Source organism: Microtus ochrogaster, chromosome 1 (assembly GCF_000317375.1).
Source record: "Microtus ochrogaster isolate Prairie Vole_2 chromosome 1, MicOch1.0, whole genome shotgun sequence".
NCBI classification, from domain to species: Eukaryota; Metazoa; Chordata; class Mammalia; order Rodentia; family Cricetidae; genus Microtus; species Microtus ochrogaster.
This window is the reverse complement of record NC_022009.1, coordinates 60,169,708-60,196,486: the sequence shown is the minus strand read 5'-3', so window position 1 is coordinate 60,196,486 and position 26,779 is coordinate 60,169,708. Positions and strand designations below refer to the sequence as shown.

General features: G+C 43.4%; 1 protein-coding gene across 3 annotated transcripts in view; it reads left to right on the top strand.

Annotated features, from left to right (window-relative positions):
* The window catches only part of Akap6 (A-kinase anchoring protein 6), a 387,996-nt gene extending 361,441 nt beyond the window's left edge, over nt 1–26,555 (top strand). For 2 of the 3 annotated variants that reach the window (XM_013347205.2, XM_013347218.2), the window contains exons 13-14: nt 14,861–18,267; nt 23,211–26,555. In XM_013347205.2, the coding sequence (XP_013202659.1) occupies nt 14,861–18,226 (3,366 nt within the window). In that variant the 3' untranslated portion in view covers nt 18,227–18,267; nt 23,211–26,555. The other variant, XM_013347211.2, reaches the window with a different exon arrangement.
* Nucleotides 26,556–26,779: the final 224 nt, after the last annotated feature.

Sequence of the window (26,779 nt, the reverse complement as noted above, 5' to 3'; positions counted from 1 at the left end):
ACTTTTCTTTTAGCCTTGAGCAAGACATGTCATAGCTATGACAGTTGCCCCTGGGTGTTAGAGGTCTACAAGCTACTAAAACAATCCATTTTGAAAGCATTTTTGTATGTAAGTCAATCCTGTTCAATTCAGGATAAAGACATTTTAATGTGGGAGAGCACAAAATATCTTATATTCTCTTTATCCCTCATCCCCTCTCTGTCATCTTTGTCTGTATTACTTCCGTTGGATCATCTTACAGCTTTTGTTCCTCCCAAAGATGGGAACTGGGGAAAGGAGTTGCAGCAGTGCTATCCAGGGAGCAACCTCCTCTTCCCTAGGACACCCATCTTGCTGAGATCAAAAAGAGTCAAATAGAAGCAGCAAGCTTCATGTGCAGAAACGAGGACCAGAACATATCAGCTAAGGATGCTAGGCAGATCTTGCCCGCTGCATGGTGCTTCCAGAAGCATCTTTGCTGGACCTTTGCTTCCTGCATCACCCCCTACCAGGGACCTCAACCCAATTAAAGAGCTCAGTGTTAGGCGGAAATAATCAGGGCTGGAGAAAGGGCTAGATGAGAATTCAGGTAGCTTGCATTTTAAAAGACATTTTTGTAAGATCACTAATCCACCTAATCCAAACTGAAGACATTAAAACTGTTTTAGCCAACAAAGCGCACCCAGGGGATAGGAGAGGTCCAACTCATGCCTTTCTGATTCCTTCGTTTCTGGTGATACAGTTAGAAAGAACCCACTTCAAATACAGAAAGGGGGCCAATTTTCCAAATGCAATTCCCCCATTCTTTTTTTTTTTTTCCTTAGCAGCACTCATACAGTAGCAGTGGCAAAATAAACAGCGATGTGTTGGATTTTGTTTCTCTTTATCTATATGACATTTGTGTCATCACCGTCGCTCTAATCCATATTCAGGTCTTCATGTTTGGTGTGCAGTAATATGTAAATTATCTCGCCAGCTGCGTGGAGCAGTGTTTGTTTATTCTATTTCTTTTGGCACTGCACAGAACTGAATTTCTGCCAAAATGGGGCTGCTTCAGGGAGCATTGATGCTCCGGGAGGAAGTTTTGAAAGGAAGCACACATCATAAGTCTTCACTCTGTGAAGCAGAAAAATCAAAACAAACTTTCTGTTTACTAAAATATCGGTATTATGAATGTAAAATAATGTGTTTGTTAAAATATAATGAGTTCGCTGCCCATCCCCTGGTTGTGTGGCGATGAGGGCGCGATGCCGAGAATGCCGGCGCAGTTTGATGCTTGGAAAGAAAGTAGGGGAAAGGAAATAGACAGAGACAACATCTAGAAGTTTAAGGGGGGAAGAAATATTTTAGCATGCATATTAATCTTTGGAAACACATGGCATATACATGCATTTAAATGTGGACAGCTGTGGCGTTTAAGCGCTAAAAAATTTCATTAATGATGCATAGAGCTATCTACTTCTGTTGGCAGGCCTTTCAGTCTTCAATCTGACACCTCCTTTTTTATCCAGCAAGCTAATTTCCCCTCTTTTGTGAGGAGTAACTGTTTTCACACTGCTGCTTGCCCAGCAAGCCTCCGTATTGTTTCAGGGCTAATTATCTTCTCCAGCTTCACCTTCCCCAGCGAGGAGAGCAGGGCAGTTCCTCCAGCACTAATGAAAGCTAGGTTTTATGGGTGCGTTGTGTAAATAAATGTAAGTTCTGGTCGGGCCAACATAATAAATGAGTTCCTAAAGTTTATGGAGTCGCCGCTCATCTAGTATTTTGCTAAATAATGAAGCAAAATGATTAATTCGGTAAAGGGGGGAGCTTTAGATTTGCAGGAGAAAAGTAAAGGTTGTTATCGGTTTAATATGCAAGCTATCTGCAGGCAAACACAAGGATTCTGTATTGATCCGGATGCCCCTGGTGGTCCCTCATGGCCACAGCATCTGCATAGAGAAGTCCCCTGAAAAATATGATTGAACCGGCAAGAGGTGGCGATCATCCAGAATTATATTTTCCTGATTACTTCCAGTTTGCTAATAGAAAAGCAACCATCAGGATTTGTCTAATAGGAAATGTTCTCCATCGCACTGAATGCAAGCTCAGCAGAGACACCAGTCATAAAGGGCTGCATTGCCAGGGCCTTTGGGGAGTGAATCCAGCAGGTGCCCTGTAGGTAATTAGCCCTGCTGGCTGCTCCGGGTTTTGCTTATCTGTACCGTAAACTCAGTGTATTCTCCAAGTGGACTGACCTCTTAAGGACCCACACTCCAAGGGTTTAGAGCATCTAGATATATTCAGCTAAAAAGAGAGGATTAAATGCACCCTAGCCTCTAAAGATCGCATCTTAATTTCATTCACACAATCAATCTGTATGTAAGGTAATTGTCTACGGATTTAAATTGATATTTCTTTGCTATAGAAATCTGTGCTTTACAGTTTAAAATGCTGACATGTAAAAGCTGGCTGTGAACCCCCAGGAGAGTTGCCTCAGTCAGTCTTCTGTTGCTATGGCAACAGAAAAAAACTTCAGGGAACAAGGATTTGTATTGGCCCACAGTTTCAGAGGTTTTAGATCAGATGTAATTGGCTCCATTACTTGTGGGCCCAGGTGACACTGAGCATCAGGACTGGGAACCTGTGGTAGAGCAAAGTGCCTTCACAGAAGGCAGGAAGTGGAGAGAAAAAGACATTAAAGAGTCCTGGGATAAGAAATGCTCTCAGAAACATACCCCCAGGGACTTCCTCCCTCCAATGAGGCTCTACCTCCTGATAGCCATCTCCAGTGGGTCAACCTATTAATGAAGTTAGCATCCCCATGGCACACCAACTTTTCCACCACCAGCCGGGGACTAAGCCCTCAATACTTGGGCTATTTTAATATCCAAACTACAAGATCCAGGACCACTGCTTTTATTCCAATCAAGATGAGTTTTAAAATACATTAGGATTTCAGAAACTTTAGTGTTTTTTATCTAAAATCTCAAACGCAATTCTACATTTTTAATGTATCTAAGGTTTCTATATCATAAATCAGAAGTATAAATTTTCTTGAAAAACTTTTTCAAAAACAGGTATTACCTGCTAGAACATTCATCCTGAACTTTTAGCAAGAGTCCCAGCACCCATTGTAGTTTGTAAACTCTCTAGTTGTTTGAGTGGGGGAACAGCAACAGCTGAAGCGAGGTACCCTGACAACCCTCTGAGTGAGAAAGCAATGATGTAAATCAAGTGAGGGATAATAAGATGTAGATATAAAGGTTAAACTAGATCAAGAAAACGAGTCACCAGCTGACCTGTCTATTAATTAACCCTCGAGGCAAGCAGATTATAAATGTGGGGGAAACAATTTTACTTGACTAGTCCTGGTAAGATCAAGCAGGGACAAAATAGTGCACACTATTGTGAGTTGTAGTTAATATATATTCTTCACCCACACTGCCAACACTTTTTGCTTATTTTGTTCTCTGAGTGATGTGTTCTAATCGTTAACGTAGGATTTTTGAAGAAAGAAAGACAATCATACCCTGTTTGTCCAAGAGGAATAGGTAATTAAGAACAGTGATGTCACAGTGTTGACGCCCACGGTGTACCTTCGTGGAAATGAGCAGATACAAGGTTCTTTCAGTGAGCACGGTGGTCCTTCCCCTTGTTTCTTGGGAATATGTTTCGAGAGCCCCTCACAGACATCTGATATTAAACCCTACGTGTTTTAGTACCATGCTGTTTCCCTATACATGCACATGGTAATGCCTTTTCCTTTTTAGCCAAAGCCGATCACACACTGTAGCCATAGCTTTTGCTGCTAGAGTTTTGAAAGCAAAACTAGCCCACATTGCCTTTTCCTTTGCAATTTCAAAGTTGGAGGAGTTATTCTTACGGTACTTCTTGGCAACCTCCGTGTTCAGCTTTGCTTTTTCTTTCCTCACTGAGAACTTTTAAGGGAACAAAAGACTCTATGGCATCTCTTTGGCAAATTTAAAACGCCAGCATCAATACTCTTGTGACACAAGGCTCTTACAAACTAATGAAACGGGAGTTAGTGACTTGATCATAAGAAACTAAGATGAAGGTGAATACTGAGTTACCTACAGGTGGGTAGCTCATACCCAGTGGATACACCAGACAGATGGATGGACGGTCCATATTGAGGTAGAATGGGGCAGGGTAGAGTGAGCTTTGCTATGATACTCAGAGAGGTGTTCAATTTAAATTTTATGAACCGCTTATATCTAGAATTTCCCATTTAATATCTTCAGGCCTCAGTTGACCATGAATTACTGAAACCGTGGAAAGCAAAACTGCAAAAGGAAAAACAGCCGTGTGCGTACTCTGTAAAGCATAGATGCGGGACAAAAGCCAGCTCTGCTAACACGTGAGTGGCTTTTCAGGACAACATTTGTGTATGGGCAAGGGTTTCCCATATGTATGTTATGCTACTTCTAGCTCATTCTAAGAATTTTATGTCATCATTCTAAGAATTTTATGAAGTCCTGATACCAAGAATGCAAATATCAAACAGCTGGGATAAGCGAGAAAAATGAGGCGAGGCATTATCTTTGAGGGGAGCTCCTCCAGCCAGCTGGCATGTGGGTAGCTGGTCTTAGATTTTTCTTCCCATGCAGTAGACAAAGTCAGCACTACACCTCTACTCCATTTGGAGCTCCCACTCTTTCACTGAGGTCCTTTTTCTTTTGAACTTCCTTTTAATCGTTTCAGGCCTACAGAATCCCAAAGAGGTAGGAAAAACGAAATTCCTTTAATTAAAAAAAAAAACTTCCCAGTTTACTTTTATTCATATTAATTATTTAACAGTTGTAACTTTGGTACTGTCTTGAAGTTCTAAGAAGAATCCCAGGGTCACCTGGGAGAGAGACTGAGAAGAGAAATCCAATCCCTCCCCTCTTGTGCCTGTTCTGGGGGGAGTGAAAAATTTCAGTTGTTTGAATGTAAAGCAATGGCCAAGATAAAATAGTTTGTTTACTACCAGAAATAGGCTAATTTATAGTTTCTTCTAGTCCAATATTGATAGTTGGATGAGAAAGTAATTCTGCCCTGCAATGGAGGTTAACAGTAAAGGACCTGAGAGCTGGTACAATGCGTGGGTGTCCGAGGTCTTAGCCACTCTGGAGACCGAGGTGAGAGGATCCTTTGAGCACTGGAAACACCATGGCCAACACAGTGCCAGCCCTCTGGTCATGGAGGAAGAAAACAAGGACAAAATATGAAAATGTATTTATATAAAAATTAAGAAGAAAAGGTTGGTACAGGCATTGATTGATTTCCACCTAGCTTTAATATTACCAGCATTGAAGTTAGACACTTAAGATTTATATATAAATTATGAAATAATCTAAATGTCCTTAATTTATTGGCACAAATATATTGCTTCTCCATTAAAACACCATTTCTACACCCAATCCTCTGATGGCATATTTGCAGGTGCTTGGCTTTCCCTCCACACACAGCTTTTACTTCCAGGATACCAGCTCAGGGTCCTTTGATACAGTTCCGGCACTTCCTGTGCAGAGTTGGTACCAGATCCCGTGAGGGAAAGGGGAGTCTCAGAGGACTGTCCTACTACAGATGCTGGCAGGCTTCCGAGCTCCTCCACCATCGCCTCAGCTTTAATAGTTTTTCTAGAAAGGCTCTCAGAGCTTGGAGAGATACTTACATCTTCCTGTCTGCTATAAAAAGAGGCAAATTCTGAATTAGCCAAGTGAAAGATCTATGTCGGGTAGGTGGAAGGCAGCCCAAAACCGCCATGACTGTGGGGTATACCCTTCTTCCTGTACCCTCAGATGTTAAGTACCTGGAAATTCGTTCAGTGTCCTTCAACAGTTCTAGAGTTTGAATCTTCAGGAACACCTTTCTTTCCTGGTGGTCCTTAGAAGAAAGTTTGAGCCCTCGTAACTGATGTGTTACATGACGGCCCCGCCTGAGGCCATCCAGAACCCCTTCTTCAATGGCCTCCTCAGCATAAATTCAAAAGGACTCTTCATGAAAACTGGAAAACCATGACTGTCACTTGGGAAATGCTCAGGTTTTAGGTTCTCTGTGGCCAGAACCTAAAACAGAAATAGAATATGATTTGTATTATTCTTGGCTTTTTAATCGAAGCAGCACTTTTCTCGGGCTACCCCTTCTGCTAACCTGAGGTACCAAAAAAAAAGAGACAGAAAAGTGTTCAGGGTTTTGTTTGTTTGGTTTGTTTTCCTTTGTTTGGTGGGGTTATTTTGCTTTTTCTTTTTGCCTTTATTTTAACGTGTATGTGTGTGTGTTTGTCTGTCTGTCTGTCTGTGCGTGTCTGTGTGCTCACGTGAACTCTGCTTTCTTCTGTGGAATTTCTTCCTACAGCCCCTGGGCCTCTTTGCTTATAGAACATCAAAGTTCTTGGCAGCCTATTTCTCACAGACAAGATAAAACTGAAGCACTCAGTGGGTTGTTTGTTTTGTTCTGCTTTTCAGTTGTCAAATAAACACACTGTTGGGGTGCCTCCTGTGTCTGGAGCGGTGCGAGAAGGGTTAGGACGATCAGAATTCTGACATTGCTGTGCCTCCCAGTTCTCTTCTTCCCAGATGGTGTGAGAGGGGAAGGAGGGTGGTAAGCAGCCTGGCAGCCCCAGTGGCAGACTGGCTGCAGACCCGCCTCCTTCAGGTTGCTCTCCGGTATGCCCCGTGCTTATAGCCTCACGTGCCAGCCTATGAACCTGGTATCTCTAAGGTAACTGGTGCTCTTTTTTTCTTTAATTCAGTGACTTTTTCTGAATTCGCACAAAAGTAGTCATTTCAAAGTGAATCACTTTAGGGTCTTTAGTTCGTGGACAACACTGTACAGCTACTGTCTCTATTTTTATTACATTTTCATCACTCAGAGGAAATTTCAGACCTATTAAAGACACAGCATCTTTTCTTCCTGCTAAGAAAGAGCTCCTGGAAATCACAGTCTGCATTCTGTCTCTGAATTTGCCTGTTCCAAATATTCCTGAGATTACCTGTCTCGGAATAGTTACCTGCTCTGGTAATAAGGGAAATAATATATTATAGCCTGCCCTTAACTGACACACATAGATCCAACCAGACATAGATTAAAAATATTTAGGGATAAAACTGCCTCTGGCCTAGCTATGTGTAGAAGCCTGTCAGTTCTCCGTAAGCAGTGCAGGGTAGCGGCCCCTTACAGTGTGTTTACACTGGAACAGGCATTGGAAGAGGATTTAAAGTATGGTATGTGTTCTGAAAGATGTCATTTTATGCAAGACATTGCCACTCAGGGCTGGAAGCAGAGCTCTGTGGGTATTACACTTGCCTAGTATATGCAAGGCCGTGGGTTTGATCCCCAGCACCACAAGGAACCAAGTGTTCTCAGATTTTGGTCTCTGGGGCATTTCTTGGAACGTATCCTCCATGGATATCAAATGACAACTGAGCGTGGCTTTTTGTGTCTGCTGCCTTATTCTGCCCCAATTCTCAAGGCTATTAGCTTTTATATCTGAGCAGTGTCACGCCTTTAAAAGCCAGTGATTCTCTTGCTGGTTTTGCACAGCACAGTTTAACCCCCACGACCTTTGTCTGTCTTCCCACAACAACCTGAGAGGCTGAGAGTAAGCCCTTCTTTCAATTCACTTGGCAATTTTATTCTGAGAGCCTGTTTTATGTCATAAACTATTTTGTATGCTGGACTATCCCAGAAATAGGATGGGCTACGTTCCTGTCCTTGTGAAGTTTATTTACGGAAGGAACACCCCCATTTCCCACTGCTTTATTCGTTGGAACCACGTCTAATAGCTTTTTTTTCCCCCTGACAACTTTAGATTATGTCTGTATTGGTTAATTCGTTGTTGCTGTAATAAATATCCTGACAGAAAGCATGGAAGAAAGGATTGATTTTTGGCTTAAGGTTCAAGGAGGCTGGAATTGATCGTGGTGGAGAAGGCATGGCAGCTGTCAGGAAAGCCTGGTGGCACCATCAGGAAGCTGGTTGATCACACTGCCATCCACCCATAGGAAGCACAGAGAGAAACGGGGAGCAGGGCAAGGCTATAAACCAGCCAAGGCTGCCCCCACTCACTCGCTTTCACCAGCAAGGCTCCCACCAAAGGAGAGCTACTTCCTCAACCAACGCCACCAACTAGGAAGCAAGTGTTCAAATACAAGCACCTACAGAGAGTGTTTCTCACGCAAACAGCAAGAGTAGGAAATATGTTCATCTTAACACATTCCAGTGAGATTTGTGAAACAGCTGGGTTTTTGTCTGTTTTGAGCTTCTGATAAGATTCGGTATTGAAAAAGAGCATTCACAAGAACAACGCTTTTTGATCATTAGTGCGAGAGGCTTTGAAAGCAGTTTCTGAAGCGTTTCTAAACAAGTTACCTGAACATTATTGTCAATCCGATAGTGAGAAGGGTTGGGTTGCTCTCCCGGGTCAGCTATAATAGAATGCCACAGACAACAGACCCAACTTTTCAAGAAAAGATTCTGTTCAATAAATAGAAAGCTCTTGAACTACAGAATGGGCAGGTGTCTTTCTCGTTTGCTTTTCTCCTGTGGAAGGGACCCGGTTAGAGCATACAAAATAAAGGCATCACTGTGTTTACAACGTAAATGAAGTAAGGCATCTAATCCATATTTAACTAACCCATGTGTGCCTGCTAACCAGCTGTGGTAATGTAGACCTAGTTAGTTATTTAACATTGAGCCATATCATCATCCTCATCTCACTGTAGCAGAGGGAAGATATGCTGAGACCTGCCAATCATTGTCCCCCACAAGTCGGCCCATAGGCATTCATATGGATGCCTGCAACAGTCTGTGGAGTAGGCACAGCATGCTGATAGATGAATGTTATAACTGTTTTTATAGACACTAGATGATTTATAGAAGATCACAGCTAATGCAGTTGTGGGGGGGGGGCTCAAGCCCACGTCTATGTGAGTTTCTACCCCAAATTCATTCAGCTGATAAATGGTCAACAGCTTTCTTTTTGTCTTATTTTCTACAGTTTTCTTGTTCGCTTGGAATCTGTTATTCTCCACTCAATAAGAGACAGAGTAATGCAAACTGAGAATTATTTTACAATTATCACTCTGCCTTGTGGGTGTTTTTTTTTTTTCATTCCTACCTACATTTAATCTAAAAAGTAGCTAAATTTCTAATGTGTTTTTGGTTAAAGTTGGTGGTTAAGAAAAATGCTGTATGAATAAATATACTTATTGCATTTTGCTATTTCTCCTGGTTCAAATTTATTTTTCCAGCCATATCCCTGCATTCTCTCCCTTCTCTCCTCTACGTTATCCCCCAATGTCCACATCATCTCTTCCACACTCATGTGTATACCTTCTGGTGGCCCTCATGGGCCATGTTCTCAGTGCTTCTTGTTCAGCTGGTGGGCCTGCTTATGAGGAGGGGCTTATGAGCAGTTAGCAAGTATGGCCTAGTTGAAGTATGGCCTATGTCGCTAGGCACTGAGCATTTGGCCCCTTGGTTCCTGCCTTGTTCTTGCTTCTGGTTTGCTGTGATGTGTACCACCTCTGTCATACATCCTTGCTGCATGCATCCTTGCTGCATGCATCCTTGCTGCATGCATCCTTGCTGCATGCATCCTTGCTGCATGCATCCTTGCTGCATGCATCCTTGCTGCATGCATTCCCACTCTCAGCATTCCTCTGTTGTCTGCAGCTCTGTGAGTAGAGCTGAGCTTGGTGATTTTCTTCTATCCATGTTAGCATGTCTGTTGACGATGAACCTGTTCAGGTAATGTTTCAGTGGCCATGGTGGAGAGGCTTCATGAGTGTAGACTTGCTGACATTTCTAGGAGACACATTCTCACAGTGAACTTCCTGTCCCTCTGCCTCATGGAATCTTCCCTAGGCCCCTTCCCAACTGACCCCTGAGCCGAAGGTTCAGTAGCTGTATCATGTGTCACTCGGCACTGGGTACAGAACTCTGAATTTTGATTGGTTGTGATTTCCTGTGACGGTCTCTGTCGGTTGCAAAGAGAAATTTCCTTGATGAGGGCTCTTTGAAAAGAAACTAAAGAAACCCAGAGTCAGGCGCATTGGATCTTTACCAGGTGGCTGTTTTGTTGTTGTTGTTGTTTGTTTGCTTGTTTGTTCATTTTTCTCATTTCCATCCTTTAGGTAATAATGCGTTCTCATTTCTTATAAACACACTTAAAATTTTAAACCCATAAACATGAAATTTTTAAAAAAAAAATCTTAGAAGAGCAGTTCTGTAAGACCTAACACAATTAAAGCCGTGTGATTCAGAGGGCATTGATACAGATGGGTATGTAAATAACCTTATTTAGAGAATAAAAGTAATAACATAAACTAGCATCACTTAATTCCATTTGTGGGGCTGGAGAGACGGCTCAGAGGTTAAGAGCATTGTCTGCACTTCCAGAGGTCCTGAGTTCAATTCCCAGCAAACCACCTGGTGGCTTACAACCATCTGTAATGGGGTCTTGTGCCCTCTTCTGGCCTGCAGGCATACACACAGACAGAATATTGTATACATAATAAATAAATAAATACATATTTTTTAAAAAATTAATTCCATTTGTTTTTTTGAAAAGATATGTAAAAATATCAGTGTGTGTGCATGCATGCACGTGTGTATGTGTGCACGTTCACATGTGCAAGCACTTACAATTATTTATATAGCACCCTGATTAGGACAAAATTCTTTTGTCATGAAACTGTCACGTCATACTGACAGTGAAACAGATCTTCCAGGCAATTCTTTCCTAAACACGGAGTCCTGAAAGAACATACAAAGCAGTGTTCAAGAGCTGCAGTGAGCGGTGACGTCTCACTGTCAAACGTTAACCTAGTCCCCGTCCTCCTACCGAAGAAAGAATGGTTCCTGCCACCCAGCATAAGCCCCCCACAATGCCCTGCTCTACCTCTTCCAAGTAGTGTGGGTCACACATTAACTGGGTCCACACAGAGGAAGTGTGACGACTGTCCCTGTAGCAAGTGTGAGCCGTGGGTTCACTCAGCACCTACGCCAGTGGTCCCCTTCCCTTGACCTGGTGTGTTTCCTGGGCTCTACAAGGGAGCCCCTCTGTGTTGTTGCAGAGGCCAATAAGCCTCTGGCCTGAAGGACAACCCCCGCCCCCACCCCAGTACTCACCCTCCTTGCCCTCCCTAAAACCCAACTGACGAGACTTCTGGAGGAAAGAGCTGTCCCTGATGAGTTTGTGTCAGCTGTTTCCACAGTCACAGGTTTCCCATTTACTGTCTGCCATTCATGTGCCTTTCTTCAAAAGCTCTTAGATTTCGGTGTGAATCTATTCAGACTTACCAGTTTATCAAGTATGGGAGCATGTGCATCTTTTTAAAAACAGCTCTACGTAATTTCTTTACAAACTGCAATAATAAAAACAAGTCAAATACTTAGTTTGAGAATTATTGTCTATGTTGAACTGTCACCAAGAAGATGAGCTGTGTCTATGTGTATGGCCTTACTCCCCTCCCACCACCCCAACAGTTGCACAAAAAGCAACAGTATAGTTGTATAAACATCTTGTGTCCTTCTTCTTGAACATTTTTATTTCCTTCTTACCTTAGGGGTGTGTTTTATGGTTTAGGCTAAATCCCAAGGAAATTGAGATTTGTATTTAAAATACTACAGAGTTTAATACAAAACCAGAAGGTGTTACTGGGATTGAGGTCCAGGCTGCCCTCCTCCTGAAGGCTAATATAGAGTCCAGAGTTTGTGTGGAAGAAACTGCCTTATGCTTATGCATAGTTGGCCATGAAAAAGATGTGGGACTTAGCTCCTCAGTGCTCTATGTACAAGGTTTTGGGGATCCATGGAGCTTGTCTAGAGAGGGAAAGGAAAAGGCCAAGGAAGGCATAGGCTGAGAGGGGGTCTTTGTCATTGATGGTATGTCTTTTCCTTCTTTAGAACTATCCAATGGAAGTTCATGGAACCAAAGCCTAGTTAGGGGACAGCACTACAATGATGCTGTGATACTCTGGGTCCTGGGAACCTAAGGGAAGGTTTATCAATTAATATCATGGCCATCTGGGTGAAACATTTCCTTAGAATACAAATGCCGGGCAAGAGGGAGGAGCTCTCAACCTTCCAGAGGGTGAAGGACAGAGAAGGAAAGGGGAGAGGAAGTGAAAGCCCTTTTGCCAAGGTCAACTAACCAGGAAATGGGTGAGGTAGAGTGAGGACTTCTTTAATAGGGAAGGTGCTGAATTATTAAGCGAGTGATTTCCTAGCAGATCCAGTCAGCTACTCCCTAGAAGTACCACACAGAGAAATTTGAGGAAGTTTGAAATGGAAAAGAGGTAAGGCAAAAAATCACAAACCAAGTTTAATCCTTTAATCCCAGCGGTTTTAGATCCGCTCCTTCAGGTACTGCAGAGTTCTGTCCTTTCATGGGCTTGAATCTGTAAAGACATAACGCGCATCTGCCCATGACTGCGTCCCGAGACAGGGTGAGCGGCAAGCATCACTTAGGTGCGGCTCCTGGCACAGGATGGCACAATTCTTGCCTCTCCGGTTGAGACCCCATTGGAAAAGCCTCCGCTGTCACACATCCAAGTTGAGCAGACATAACAAAGAGTTCCTCCAAAAGCTTAATTATTTATCAGCACCGTCGTCAGTACTGTGTCGGGCAAGATGGTGTTGGAAATTAATATACTATTTGAGTAGACTGATTGATGGCTCCTACAGCGGAAGAGTTTAACACTCATTACCTATACCGACTGGTCCTTAGTCCTTCCCTCTATCAGTAAGCAAAGAATAAACAGAAATTGTAATAAAAATTCATCACAGTGAATGGGTATCTAAGTGGCTGTGATAACTGGCCATGTACTAGATTAACTGCTAGAACATGGGCAGCAGGAAAGATCCCTGTTAGAAAAGATTTAAATAGCCTCTAATTGATGTTTGCCTTATACCCGGACTCTTTTAAACTAAACCGGGTTGTACAGAGAATCTCTTGCATATCCAGGATAATAAAGCACTAATGGCTATTGTACACTTACTGTGTTTGGGAGGCGTCCTCTCACTATCGGCTACAGGAAGGATGGGGCTTTGAGAATGTGTTCGAATGTGCTCCAGGTGAGGTTGTCTTCCCGCCTCTGAAGAATGGAAGCAGCACGGCAGCCGAGATAACCTGACTTGTAATGAGAAAACTCTGGCTTGTTAAAGGAATCGCCCCCTTCTTACCGATCAGATCATGAATTGTTTTTAAGAGTAAATTAGAAGCCATGGTGAGAAGGAGATAGCCAAGGAGGAGGCAAGGAGCTTGTGAGCAATTCTGCTCGTGGTAGGAATTAGTTGCCAAATATGGGTTGCTTCCCTGGAGACTTAGAATTATTTCGCATTCCATCCAAAGAATGATTTTGAAAGATCCAAAGAGCAATGTCTATTTTATATGTGATAGTATTGATGCCTCAAAAGCTTAACTAGCAGGGAATAAAGCTGGTGAGCAGAGTTGGGGCATTAACTAGTCTGCTAGTTCTGGAGTCATATCCAGGCATCTGCCTCCTCGGCTTAAGTGCACGTGGAACTGAGGATGCTCTTTATGGTTCAATGGTAGGAGCTGCCATCAGGGCCCATAGTGCCTGTGTCACCTTCCTTGGCTCTACAATGTGACCAGATTCTGGATGACAAGTGGGGATGCTGTGGGAGCCCATTTAATGGCTACATCTCAAGATTTACATAAATAGCCATAAAATGTCCTAGAGAATATTGAGTTCTCATAAAGGGAGGCAGAGAACAGCTACGAGGGCATGTGGGCCACGGTATCCCTGGGGGTCAGGAACATCTTTAGACAGTTAGCATGTGGGACTGGAAGAGTCTTCTCGTAAGGAAGACAGGCAGGATCAGTAGTGATGGATAACAAAAGTCAAAGAGAGAGTGAAGAAGACAGGGATTGAGGAGGCAATGGCTAAGAAATTGCCCTGGAATCGTCAGGAAGACGCCAGTGTTGCTCATCTTGGATCTAACGTGTGGCAGAGACGAGTTCTCATGGCAGAACCCAGGAAATAAAGAAAAAGAAAGGTGTGTACTCTGATCTAGGTTCTCAGGTAAATGGGAATTTAAGTGGAGAACCCAGAAATCGAGGTAAGAAGGTTGCAATGCATAACTACAGGCCGTATTCGACGACAGATTCAGGAAGTAAACAAAATGAGAATAAATGTACTCTGAGGAACTTCATGGACTCTTTAACCTTCATATACTAGATAGTTTTTAACACTTTTTGTTGCTTTTGAATAACACTACTAAAATATCTAACAAATAATCTCAGGGAAGGTGGATTTCTTTTGGTTCATAGTTTCCAAGGAACACATTCATGGTCACTTGACCCCATGTCCTTGGGCATGTGCAGAGGATTGTTATTTGCTCTGATGTGAAGAAGTAGCAGAGAAAGGAGCGGGACATGATCTTCCCAAAGACCCACTTCAAGTGACACATTTCTTCCAGTTAAACCTTTCCCACAAAGCTCTCCAGAAGCTCCCAAAATTGTGTCATCAAGTGGGGGCCACGCTTTCAAAACATGAGCCCGTGCGACAGATTTTATATTCAATCCACAATGACCAACCCAAACCAAGATTTAAAATATAGTACAATCAACAGGAAATGGCGAAGTCCGTGAAGGATCATGTGATAGTTGTATCTTACATGTGAATGTGCATTAACGCCTCAGTGACAATCGTTGTTGCTAGAAGAGCTGTCCCCACAGTGTCTGGATAGTATTTCAAGGAGAGGCAGAGTTACTGATGCTGCCACCCCCAACTTCTGCTTCAATTTTATTTTCTAATTTTCAAGAGCTTTATAATAGATAAAAGTTCTCCATTACATTCTCTAATCTCTCTCTCCTCTCTCTCTCTCTCTCTCTCTCTCTCTCTCTCTCCTCCCTTCTACACAGGAGTCTTTGAATGTGATTGACCCTGGATTGATGGACCTGAATGGCATGAGTGAAGATGCCCTAGAGTGGGATGAGACAGATATAAGTAACAAGCTAATTAGTTTGCACGAAGAATCGAACGACCTTAATCAAGACCCAGAGCCCCTCATACCCTCAGTGAATCTTGAAGAGACACGCCACCAGGACCCTGGGTATGAGGAGGAGGCAGGTGACTGTGGGTCCCAGTATACCTCAAACATCACTGCACCCTCCAGCCCACACGTTTACCAAGTGTACAGTCTTCACAACGTTGAACTCCACAAGGACAGCCACACTCCGTTTCTGAAAAGCAGCCCAAAGCTTACAGGCCAGGCCCAGCCTGGTACATTAACTAAGAGCCTCAGTACGGATTCTTCATTTTCCTCTACAAAGTCGTTGCCAGATCTTTTAGGGGGCACCAGTTTGGTGAGGCCTTGCCCATGTCACAGTGGAGACATGAGCCAGAATTCGGGCAGCGAGAGTGGAATTGTCAGCGAAGGAGACAATGAGATGCTTACCAACTCTGAAATGTGTTTGTTCGGGATGGTGGATGGGTCCCCAAGTAACCCTGAAACCGAACATCTGGACCCACAAATGGGAGATGCAGTCAACGTGTTAAAGCAAAAATTTAAAGACGGGGACGAATGCATTAAGCTTCCAAATATCTCTCAGTCCTCCGTCTCACCAGCGGGTTGTGTAAATGGAAAAGCTGGAGATTTAAATAGCGGTACCAAACACACCACCGATTGTTTAGGAGAAGGATTACAAGGAAAACATGACGTGTTTACATTTTATGATTACTCATACCTCCAAGGCTCAAAACTCAAATTACCAATGCTAATGCAACAGTCACAGAGTGAGAAGGCACATGTGGAGGATCCCCTTCTCTGTGGTTTTTATTTTGATAAAAAATCCTGCAGATCTAAACATCAGGCTCCGGAGTTACAACCAGATGCGCCTCCCCATGAGAGGATTTTGGCAAGCGCGCCCCATAAAATGGGTCGCGGCTCGTATAAAAGCGGCGACAAAGAGACGCTGGCGGGCATTCCAAATGCCAGGCAGCTCTCCCTCGTCTCCCGTAGCTCATCTGTAGAGTCCCTTTCTCCAGGGGGTGACTTGTTTGGGTTAGGTGTCTTTAAAAATGGCAGCGACAGCCTCCAGCGGAGCTCCTCTTTAGAGAGCTGGTGGACATCCTATAAGAGCAACGAAGATCTTTTCAGCTGTCACAGTTCCGGGGACATAAGCGTGAGCAGTGGTTCAGTTGGTGAGCTGAGCAAGAGGACATTAGACCTCCTGAATCGCCTGGAGAACATCCAGAGCCCCTCGGAGCAAAAGATAAAGCGAAGTGTCTCTGATATCACCCTCCAGAGCAGCTCCCAAAGGATGTCTTTCACGGGCCAGATGTCACTGGATGTTGCCTCATCTATCAATGAGGACTCAGCAGCATCTCTGACAGAACTGAGTAGTAGCGAGGAGCTCTCGCTTTGCTCGGAGGATATCGTGTTACACAAAAACAAGGTCCCAGAGTCCAACGTGTCATTCAGGAAGCGCCTGAATCGCTCGGTGGCTGATGAGAGTGATGTCAACGTTAGCATGATTGTTAATGTCTCTTGCACCTCTGCTTGCACCGACGACGAAGATGACAGTGACCTCCTCTCGAGCTCCACGCTCACCTTGACTGAGGAAGAGCTGTGCCTCAAAGACGAGGACGATGACTCCAGTATTGCAACGGACGAGGAAATTTATGAAGAAAGCCACCTGATGTCTGGGCTGGACTACATAAAGAAAGAATTGCAGACTTGGGTAAGACCGAAGTTTTCCTTGGCAAGAGAAAAGAAACGGTGTGGTGCTCCCGATGAAATAAAGGGCAATAAAGATGGGGGCCGCAGTGAGGTCAACCCCTCAGACACCCTAAACATCCAGGCCCTTCTGAACGGCTCCATAAAATGTCTCTCTGAAAACAATGGAAATGGAAGGAATTCACTCAGAACTCATGACTTAGGAACAGAAGGTGAAAACAAGAAAAATATTTACGAAGTTATTAAAGATCCCCACATGGCTGACATGGAAAATGGCAATATTGAAAGTGCTCCGGAGAGACAGAAGGAGAAGCAGAACGGAACTTCAGAGGCATCAGAGAACCTTGGTTTAGACGTGAAACAGAGTTCTGACTCCGAGCACAGTGAGTGTAGAGCATCAATGGACAGTTCAGAGGATTCAAATGTTGCTGGAAAGGAATTTGGACCCCCAAGTGACAGGCATCTTCCACAGACAGGCTCAAATCTCCACCATTGTGAAAATGGAAGTGCCCCCTGCATGCCCGATGAGAGCCCTTGCCCAGAATTGCTGTCAGGAACCAGAGTTGGAAGCAGACAGGACAGTGATGGACTGAAAGCTTTGTCTAATGAGGCACCAAGTGGGGCTGGAAAATCTGCTGGTTGCTGCCTACTCGGACAAAATGAGACAGAGGAAAGTGCTTCTATCAGCAACAGCACTTCCTGTTGCAACTGCCAGCCAGATGTTTCCCATGAAAAAGATGCTGAAGATTGTTCAGTGCACGACTTTGTGAAGGAAATCATTGACATGGCGTCCACAGCCCTAAAAAGTAAATCTCAACCTGAGAGTGAGGTGGCGGCCCCCACTTCACTAACTCAAATTAAGGAGAAAGTGCTGGAACATTCCCATCGGCCCATGCCCCTGAGAAAGGGAGACTTCTACTCCTACTTATCTCTTTCATCCCATGACAGTGACTGTGGGGAGGTCACCAATTACATAGACGAGAAGAGCAGCACTCCATTGCCACCGGATGCTGTGGACTTTAGCCTCGATGACAAGGAAGACATCGAATGCTTCTTTGAAGCTTGTGTTGAGGATGATCTTGATGAGAAAGCCTGTTTCTCTAGTCCCCTTCCAGATGAACCAGCAGCTCCCCAGGAAGTTGCTATGCCAATGCAAGTGACAGCCAGCTCTCCTGTGTTCAGTGATGTTGCTTTCCCACTCAATGAGACAGACATGGTGGCTCTGTCAGGACCTTCCCCTCAGAAAGGAGGTGACAATGGAAAGGAAGTGGATGATGCATCCCAAACACTCCAGGGCTGTGCAAAAAGCTCAGCGCTTACCACTCCTTCAGGGCAGCCCAGTAAAGATGGAGGTGCAAGGAACCAAGGTGAATCAGGAATGCCAGAAGGCAATAATGCTACTTCAGCCAAATCAAAAATTCAAGCTCTCCCATTGAAGGCAAAACAGCCAAAAGTCAAGACCAAGCTGTATCCCAGCCAACAAACTTTAACCTGTAAAGAAAAGCTTGTAAACTTTCATGAAGATCGACATAGAAACATGCATAGGTAGAATGTAAATGCCCCCAAGCATGGAAATCATCTCATTGAAAGGTATGTACGAGTACGTGTGTGTGTGTGTGTGTGTGTGTGTGTGTGTGTGAGAGAGAGAGAGAGAGAGAGAGAGAGAGAGAGAGAGAGTTTGCATTAATAGAGCCATTAGAGAATTAGAGAACACTGACTAGTCACGACACATACATATCTGAATAGGACATTTAAGTAGAAACGCTTACAACCGTGAAAGTAACTGTGAAAAGCAAAAGAGGAAAACTGGTGAAAATTTGACATTTTAAATGACATTATATTTGTTTTATCATTTTGTCAAGAGCAATACAATATCTGAGGAAACAGCTGATCAGTTTAGGGCTTCAAACTCTTCAACTGGCAGAGAAAACTACTATCCAAGCCACAGTCATCCCTGACAATTCTAAGGTCGGAATGCACGCTCCGTAGCTCCCACTCGGCACTCCTGCTCATGAGCAAGGACTGGGGGAAGGCTGTGTCTCCAGAGTTGAGCTTTACCCACATAACCGCTGGCACCCTCATTTCACCCAGAAGGGCTGTGCTGTCTCAGCTCCTAATCATAGCCATGCCTGAGAATTCCAGCAGGAGGGGAAGGCTGGTTTCAAAGAAGATCCCCTGACTTCCACACACGCAGACTGAGAGCCAGCGCAGAACACAAGGGCTGGGAGAATATGTGACAACTTAATGGCGTTTTGATAAAAACAGAATTTTTGGATTTTGCCTGAAGATGACAGGCTGATTGCCATCATTTTTTTTGAGAAAGTCATTCTACTTTTCATATTTAATAAGACAGCTATTGATTGATAATTCCGGGATGGTGTGATGGCTCTAAAAGTGACATAAGGATTCTGTTATTTCCACTTCTAAACCCCAAATGATGAATGTACTTCCTCGATCAAGTTTAAAGAGGAATTTAGCTTTCAAATATGAGAGTTGTAGTTCGCCAACGGGTGAGGTGCATAGTGCCACCTCCACCCCCACTGCAGAAACCTAATGCGTAACCTACACTCGTGCTATAGGAAATGAATTACAGAAGCAATCTACCCTAATTTGTTAACTTATTCAAATAACAGTTATTATACTTAACTATGCTAAAGATTATCTTTTTGTGGCAGATTGTTTATTTTTTGATGAGCCTAATTACTGATTTTCTAAAAGTAATTTACATTTATTACAAATACATCTTTTAAAATGTGACAGATAAATGTTGTTCCCATAATGTATTATGAAAAAAGTTACTATTTAAAAACACATTATTTAATTTGAAAGGTGAATGGCAAACATCATTATTTTTTTTTCCTGCAACACCTGTGCCCTAAGCTCATTAAAATGTGTGATTCTATGTAGAGCTGCTAGAAAGGGGAGCGAGGGGGGCAACCTATACCATATATGTACCCTAAAAATAAACTCAATATGCAAAGCTGAAGACAGCCACCCTACTTACTAATGGCACTTCACTAATTTTCTATTTCAGACCCTATTTACAATTGGCTGCGAGGGAAAACAAAAGTAGGAGAGAGAGAAATGTGTTCTCTGTGCGTGGTGCCCACCCTATAATCAAATTCTCCATCAGTACGCAGTAAAACTGACCATTAAGGGAAAGTAACTGGGATTCCATAAGCTAATTCAGAGCGAGTTTTGTTAGAACTGATTGGATGCAGGCTCTGCCCGCCTCCACAGAAGGCACGGAGAGCTTGGCTGATTTTGTTTTCTGAAAAAGGAAACAACAGCACCCTGAGCATGCCAGCCTGTGACTGTGACCCGAATCACCGGGCCTACCCAGATGCGGAGCAGAGAGAGCCCAGGCCTTGGAGAAGCCTTCTGGAATGTATTCTCCCTGTTTGCTCCTCCAGGAGTCTCTTCGCTCCCTCACGTGGAGAAATGGAATTGAAATGAAATGTAAATGATGAGCGATTCCATTTTTTGACTGAGGGAAGTGAAGGTGCTGATGGATCTGTGTAATTGTCACATTTTACAAGCACAGACAGTGTAAAACTATCAGCGGCTTGCCTGCCCGGCAGCAGGGTTCTCTTGCACCCCACACCAGGCTCCACTGTGGGCGAAGGGAGAAGCAGCCAGATTTTACTTCTGCAGAACTGACATCGCCCCCAAGTGACTTGTTACCTGCCTAGAGCTGTGTCAGCAGCCATATGTGGCCCCTATTATCCACTTTCAAGGATGTGTGTGCACGTGTGTGTGTGTGTGAGTGCATGCATGTGTGTATATACATGTGCGTGCGTGCGTGTGTGTGTGTGTGTGTGTGTGTGTGTGTGTGTGTTGCGTGTGCGCACTGTGACATCATGTAACTAAACAGCCTGGAGCCTGGCTTTGGGGCTAGTTACAAGCATTGGGTGTAAACTTTCACATATAGTGGAAACACAGTCACCAGAGAAGTTACCTAGTCTGAAAATGCTGCTAAGCTTTTGGCACTTGATGTCAGAAAGCGTAGGAAAGGGCCTGGTAAAGATGACACATCACATCTGAATGAGCTTGTTTGTAATTGTTCTTCTTACCACAAGGTCCAAAGCAGTGAAGGCTCTTCTTCTTAACAGCCATTCGAGGACCCTTAGACAAGACCGTCCTTGCATCAGGACAGCACAATTCACCCAAGTCAGTTTGCTGGAGCTCTTTGCCCAGAAATAAATTCTCAGATGACGAAGTGATTATAATTCCACTTGAAAGTGTTCATGACGTAGGATCACGCATAGAGTCTGCAACTGGAGCAAATTCTTTGTGAAGAGTTTTGGAAAATTATTTTGTTTACTATGTTCAAAGTAGAAACCTCTGAACTCTTGTGAGGAGCGTTAGTAGGGCCTGACAGTGAGTGCATTTGCACTTCTTCCCAGGCAACGGCTGGGCTTTTCACTGGTTCCATTTGTGTGTCGCATTTCTGTAAAAATAGAGAGGTCAGTTAGAGCAAGTCACATCAAAGGCGAGGTGACTGGAGAGATGCAGCTCTTTCTGATAATTTGGAGGAAGCACACAGTGTATGTCTGAAACACCACCTAGGACCTGCCTAAGAGAGGTACTCTGCGCTAATCTTTTTGCTGTATTCTGACAGTTATTTCTTCATAATCCTCATCATAAGCCTGTGATCTTTGATGAACGGTTTAACCCTAAAATTCAGGCAGGCTAAATCCTGCCGCATAAGAAGTTAACTCCTCATGTGCAACCAGGGTGTACTTTGATGTCTTCTCCTTCAGGTTTTGTGATGGCTTGATGTGTACACAGTGTGTGTGTGTGTGTGTGTGTGTGTGTGTGTGTGTGTGTGTGCAAGTGACAAGAGGGGGGTCTTAATTACTTTCTTTGGTCTTAGTTTCATTGTCTTGCCTGCTTTATCTGTCTGCAAGTGTGGCGGTGGCCGGAGTTTCAGGTTTTGGATGACTGTTAATTGGATGCGCATTCAGGTTTGCACATGTGCAGTTTAAAGTTCTTGTCTGCTTTCATAAACCGAGAACGTGGTAGAAACAAACCCTTCTCACACGGTGCCTCAGCCTCCTACTGAACTGGCGCTGGTTAGGCCTGGCCAAGCAGCTTTAGGGAACTCCATTGGGGGCATGTATATTATTCTTTCACTAGACACCATGCGTATAGTTTTGTAAAATTTACCTTTAAATCGCCTTACTAAACCGAGGCTCTTCTGGATGAGATTTGAATTATCTGGCACATCTGAATAACTTACCATGCTAAATAAAAATGATTTTATTAAATAAAGTCAGTCTCTCTCACACACACAGGGAGTGGGGAGAGAGGAAGAGAGAGGGGAGGGGGGATATTTGGGCTTGAGCCCATTTGGCCTGCCTATTCCCAAGTGTGCCAAGTTGAAAGAATTGATCACCCACAGGGAACTCAATTGCCAGCTCTTTATTGAGACAGGATTTGCTCCACCGAGGGTTCCCCGCTCGGTGGCAGCTTTTGATGAGTCACCTCCTCAGCATTTGAGCAATGCTGCTCTGTGCGTTCTTGAATTACTGCATTATTTTACTGTCCCAAATTTTGTTCCATCTGCCTCCATCTGTCTCCCTATTCCTGCTAACTTCCCCTAGCTTCCCAACTCCTGTTTGGCTGGAGCAGAACAACAGTTGGAAAACTCTTTCTGACTCCTGCACAAAGTTGTAAGTTTATAAAAAGAGACAGAAAAACACAAAAGAATACTTGCTTCTAAGAGGTCAGGACAAACCTGATAGAGCTCTGCAGAATGTAGATTAAAGCCAGGCAGGCAGGGGCCTGCTTTGAGCGCTGGTCTGAGAACCTAAAGTAATTGTATCCTGAAATTTTGATGTTGTTCCGATTCGACCAGGTGCTATAGTCATTTAGAAATAAGGAGGACAGAATGAGCCTGGGACGAATTCATAGCAATCATCGCACATAAAAAGAGAATTGAATCAGTTTAGTTTTCTCATTGTTTCCTGTGCCTAAAAATGAACCACAGTCATGTTTGAGCTGTAAATTCTAATTATACCCAATTATAGGTGAGGCGCTAAGGCATTTAAGACTGTCGCAACTTCGTGATTGTTTCATCGCTGCACAATAGAATTGTTCAACATCACACACAAATTACTGAAGGGCGTGCTAACCCGAGAGCCGGCCACGCAGTCTGCGAACTGTTGTTCGCGCATCGTCACGTCCCTTGGTATTAATTGCCTGACCTTCTCATACAGATGTGGAACCGTCTTAATAAAAGTGAGATCACCCACAGAAGAATGAATGATGACCCAGAGAAAAGATTATATACTTGATTTTTGTTATTTATTGGAGCCATATAAATATATTAAAGTATCTGTACATCTTGCTGAACTGAAAATGTAGGGTTTTTTGTATGTGGTTTGAGGCTTGAGCTAGTGAGCTAGTCATGTCTCTGATTTCAGATCTTTAGCAACTGGTCCCCCACTGGCAGCTTCCTGAAAGGGCTTCATTCTGCAAATGACAGAGATATTTCTGCAACCTATTCCTGTCACCTTTTTGTTTCCTAGAGCGAGCCTGGCTGCCGCTCAGGGCTGGCCTGATCCACCCTGGGCTGGTCTTGGCTTCCGTCCTGCTGTCACTGACACCTGTCACATTGACTTTCTGAAGATGACCCGCCTTTCCTCTGAACAGTCTGTCCATGTGGGCTCTGTGATCTGGATGTGTGCATCGCTTCTCTTTAGCTCACCTCTCATGTCTACACAGCTGCTTGCTCTCCTATGGATTCCCGTCCCAAGCTACCTCTGTCAACCCTCTCTCTCCAGCGAGACCTCTGTTTGCCACCTCCTCTCCTGCCTCCCCTTTCAAGCTCTGCAGTTCACCACATTGGTGGTCCATTAAACCCACTGTCTGGAATGGCACCCCTCCCCGCCAGTGCTTGACCAATTTGATGTTTTGCTCTGAAAAATTCCATGGTATTATTTTTTTGTTTATTGAAAGAGATTTACCTAAAAAGCTAGCCTTTGATTTGGTTATGGTATAGAGGAGACATATTGGTCCTTGTTACAAAATTAAATGACATTTAAAAGCATCGTTTTAATTATTTCTTTTTAATATTGTTCTGTGCAGCACTTCACGAAACAACTCTGGTGGTGTTGTATATTGTAAATTGGTACATTCTACTGTTGTTTGTTTGTTTGTTTGTTTGTTTTCTATGCTTCTCGGGGTGGTAATGAGAAAAACGTTGTTTTACGAACTGTGTGCCTCGCTGCCTTTCTTATTCCATTCATGAAAAAGCTGCTTTCGTGGTAATGGTCTGTGGGTCTGAGAGGAGGAAATAGCAAGGTGAGGATTGCGAATAATTCCTGTACATATGTATAAGCTAGAACAAACACTGATGTATGACAGTATAAAATGCTTTCACGTTTGTGATGTCCAGTGATGTGGAGAATATAAGCCTTAAACCCATTCAAATGCATGGTAATTAAAATTGGCATAATAAAAACAGCATATTGGGGGAAAGGAAAATTAATGATCCCTTCTACCTGTGTTCTTACCAAATTCTTGCATCTGTTTTTGAAGAAAAAAATATCATATATCAGCTTCCAACATATCCATATGGCAGAAAAGGCTTAAGTTGCTTAAACTGCAGACTCAGCCTGAAGCCTTCATAACGTTCAGACTCTTTCTGTTTCACTGTAAGTGAACATCCTGAAACAGCAAGTGTTTAAAGGCCATTTTCCCTAAATCAAAAACCCTTTATACTAAATGCTTCTATTTCTACTTGTTAATGATTTCAAGTTGTCGTTGGAGATCTCTTACATGTCCTATTTAATTTAAATAATTATTTGAATGGTTTTGGTGGATGATAAAAAGTATAGAAAAATTGACTATTATTTTATCTAAACTATAGATTTCAGGTGTATTTATTTCATTAAGAAAATCAGCAGAGAAATATTTCATTTGTTTTTTTTTTGACTTGAGAAACTGCAGCTTTTTAATTTATAGTATCACTCCTACTAAAGTGCCTGACACACAGTAGGTATTCCACAGAATCTGCTGAATCAGAGTATTGAGTGGGGTAACATGGAATATATATATAAAATTTTTATTTTGAGATTTCTGCATTAAAACATACGACTAGATAAAGATGTGCAAAGCGAAACCACTCGCAGTATGTTATTAGATTTCAGACAGAACATGACAGAAGTATGTAGCCACAGAAATGACAATCATTCATTCACCAGGACCACCCATTAGCGTCTTTGCTCGAGATTCAGGGAATGTAGCTAGAAACCATGAACTGCCTTTGGAGGCTCATCTTGGTTAGAGGCAAAATGGCCCACTACACAGACAACACACCATAGCATCCTACAGGGAGATGGCAAGGGTAGGGAAAGAGTCATAAGAGAGAGACAGCAGCAAGGGATGGGGCAAAGAGAAAGGTTAGGAGGAGTGGAGGGAGAGGCTGGGATACCGGCGGGGGATCACTCTGATGTGATAGGTCAGGAGGAGTGGAGGGAGAGGCTGGGATACCGGCGGGGGATCACTCTGATGTGATAGGTCAGGAGGAGTGGAGGGAGAGGCTGGGATACCGGCGGGGGATCACTCTGATGTGATAATATGATGTAATAATAATATGAGAAAAGGACAAATGCAGAGGAATGAAAGTGTTCGTGGAGCTGTTGGAGCTTTGGTGTGCAGTGCAGTGTACGAGGTGGACTTGTCGTTTGTTTGGGGCTTTATTTTATGTTACGACTAGGACATTAGTATCACCATCCCAGGACCACTTAAATAGCACTTGTCTGTAATTTCACCAGGCCTTAATACTTTTGTGTGGGTTTTGCCCCTTCTAAGCTTTCCTGCACAGATTTTTTAATGGATGGCTCATTCTAGGTGCGTAGATATGTAGTGACTTCTTCTAAAGGAGTCTTAGGGAGACATCTAGTTTTAGTGTGGACAAGGATTGCAAGAGGAAAGGTTAGTGTAAGTGTGTGGTAGGGAGCAGTGAGGAAAACCTAGCTAGGCTCAAGGCAGTAATAAAGTTTGCAGGGATAGTAGCCTGAGATACAAGGAAGACGAAATCCAAGAGGCGTGGACATCTTTGGACATTTTTGGACCTCTTTTAGGCATTATTTTATATATTGAGACAACCTGAATTTCTCTTGGTCAGTAATTGATATCATCTGTGTTCATTGGGAAGCCATTCAAAGATTAATGGGCCAAGGTGTATTGTTTGCCTCTTACATAGTCATGAAGACTTGGGATTTGAAAGTATTTATTAATTATCTACTTAACATTAGCACCAATTTTTTTAGGTTGACTTTTGGACTTACTAATGCCTTTTCCAGTCAGAGGGGATGGAAGAAACTCAGCCTCACACCTGTGTAGACGCTACCTTCCAAGTTACCCTTGAAACCAGCCCATCTGGTTTGTATGAACTCAGACAACTCTATCTACACATGTCCCACGATAATGGTTTGCTGTTTGGTAAAGCAAAGTGTCCCTCCTCTGGGCACGTGTTTCTGTTAGAATGTGCTTTCATGGGTTGCTAACGTCCACAGGGTGTCCCTCCCTGCCCCCCTCTTAGTTTCGCTCATTGGTCCTATGTCTGCTGCAGAGCCAGCAGCCACAGGACTCCTGTTCCCTCTGTCCCATGGTCGCCCTGCTGGTCTCTCCTAAGCACTGTTCCTTTGACCGCCCTTCATATGTCATGATTTCAGGTCCGTTTCAACCCGAACTGAATGTTAACAGACGGAACCCTTGAAGTCAAGGGACCGTCTCCATCATACATGTAGAGAAGCATCTTGACGTTTAAGTGCTAAGTTTTCTCTAAAATATATTCAAGATATATGTTTATTCTATTATTGTAAATTTCAATAAATAAACAAATAAACAAGTGAATAAAAGAAGAATCCATGACTTCCTTCAGTGGTCCAGTCCGGTGCCAGAGTCATCTTGAATCTTTTCCTTACGTTGGGATCCGAACCTGACATCTCCATGTAAAACAGATTTGCCCGTCCATTTATTTATTCACTTATTCATTCCAGCACCCAAATATTCCTTGGGGGGCCACTTGTGTGAGGCATTGTGTGACCTCGGCATCCATAGGCAACTGAACATGTTGTGTGTCTCCAAC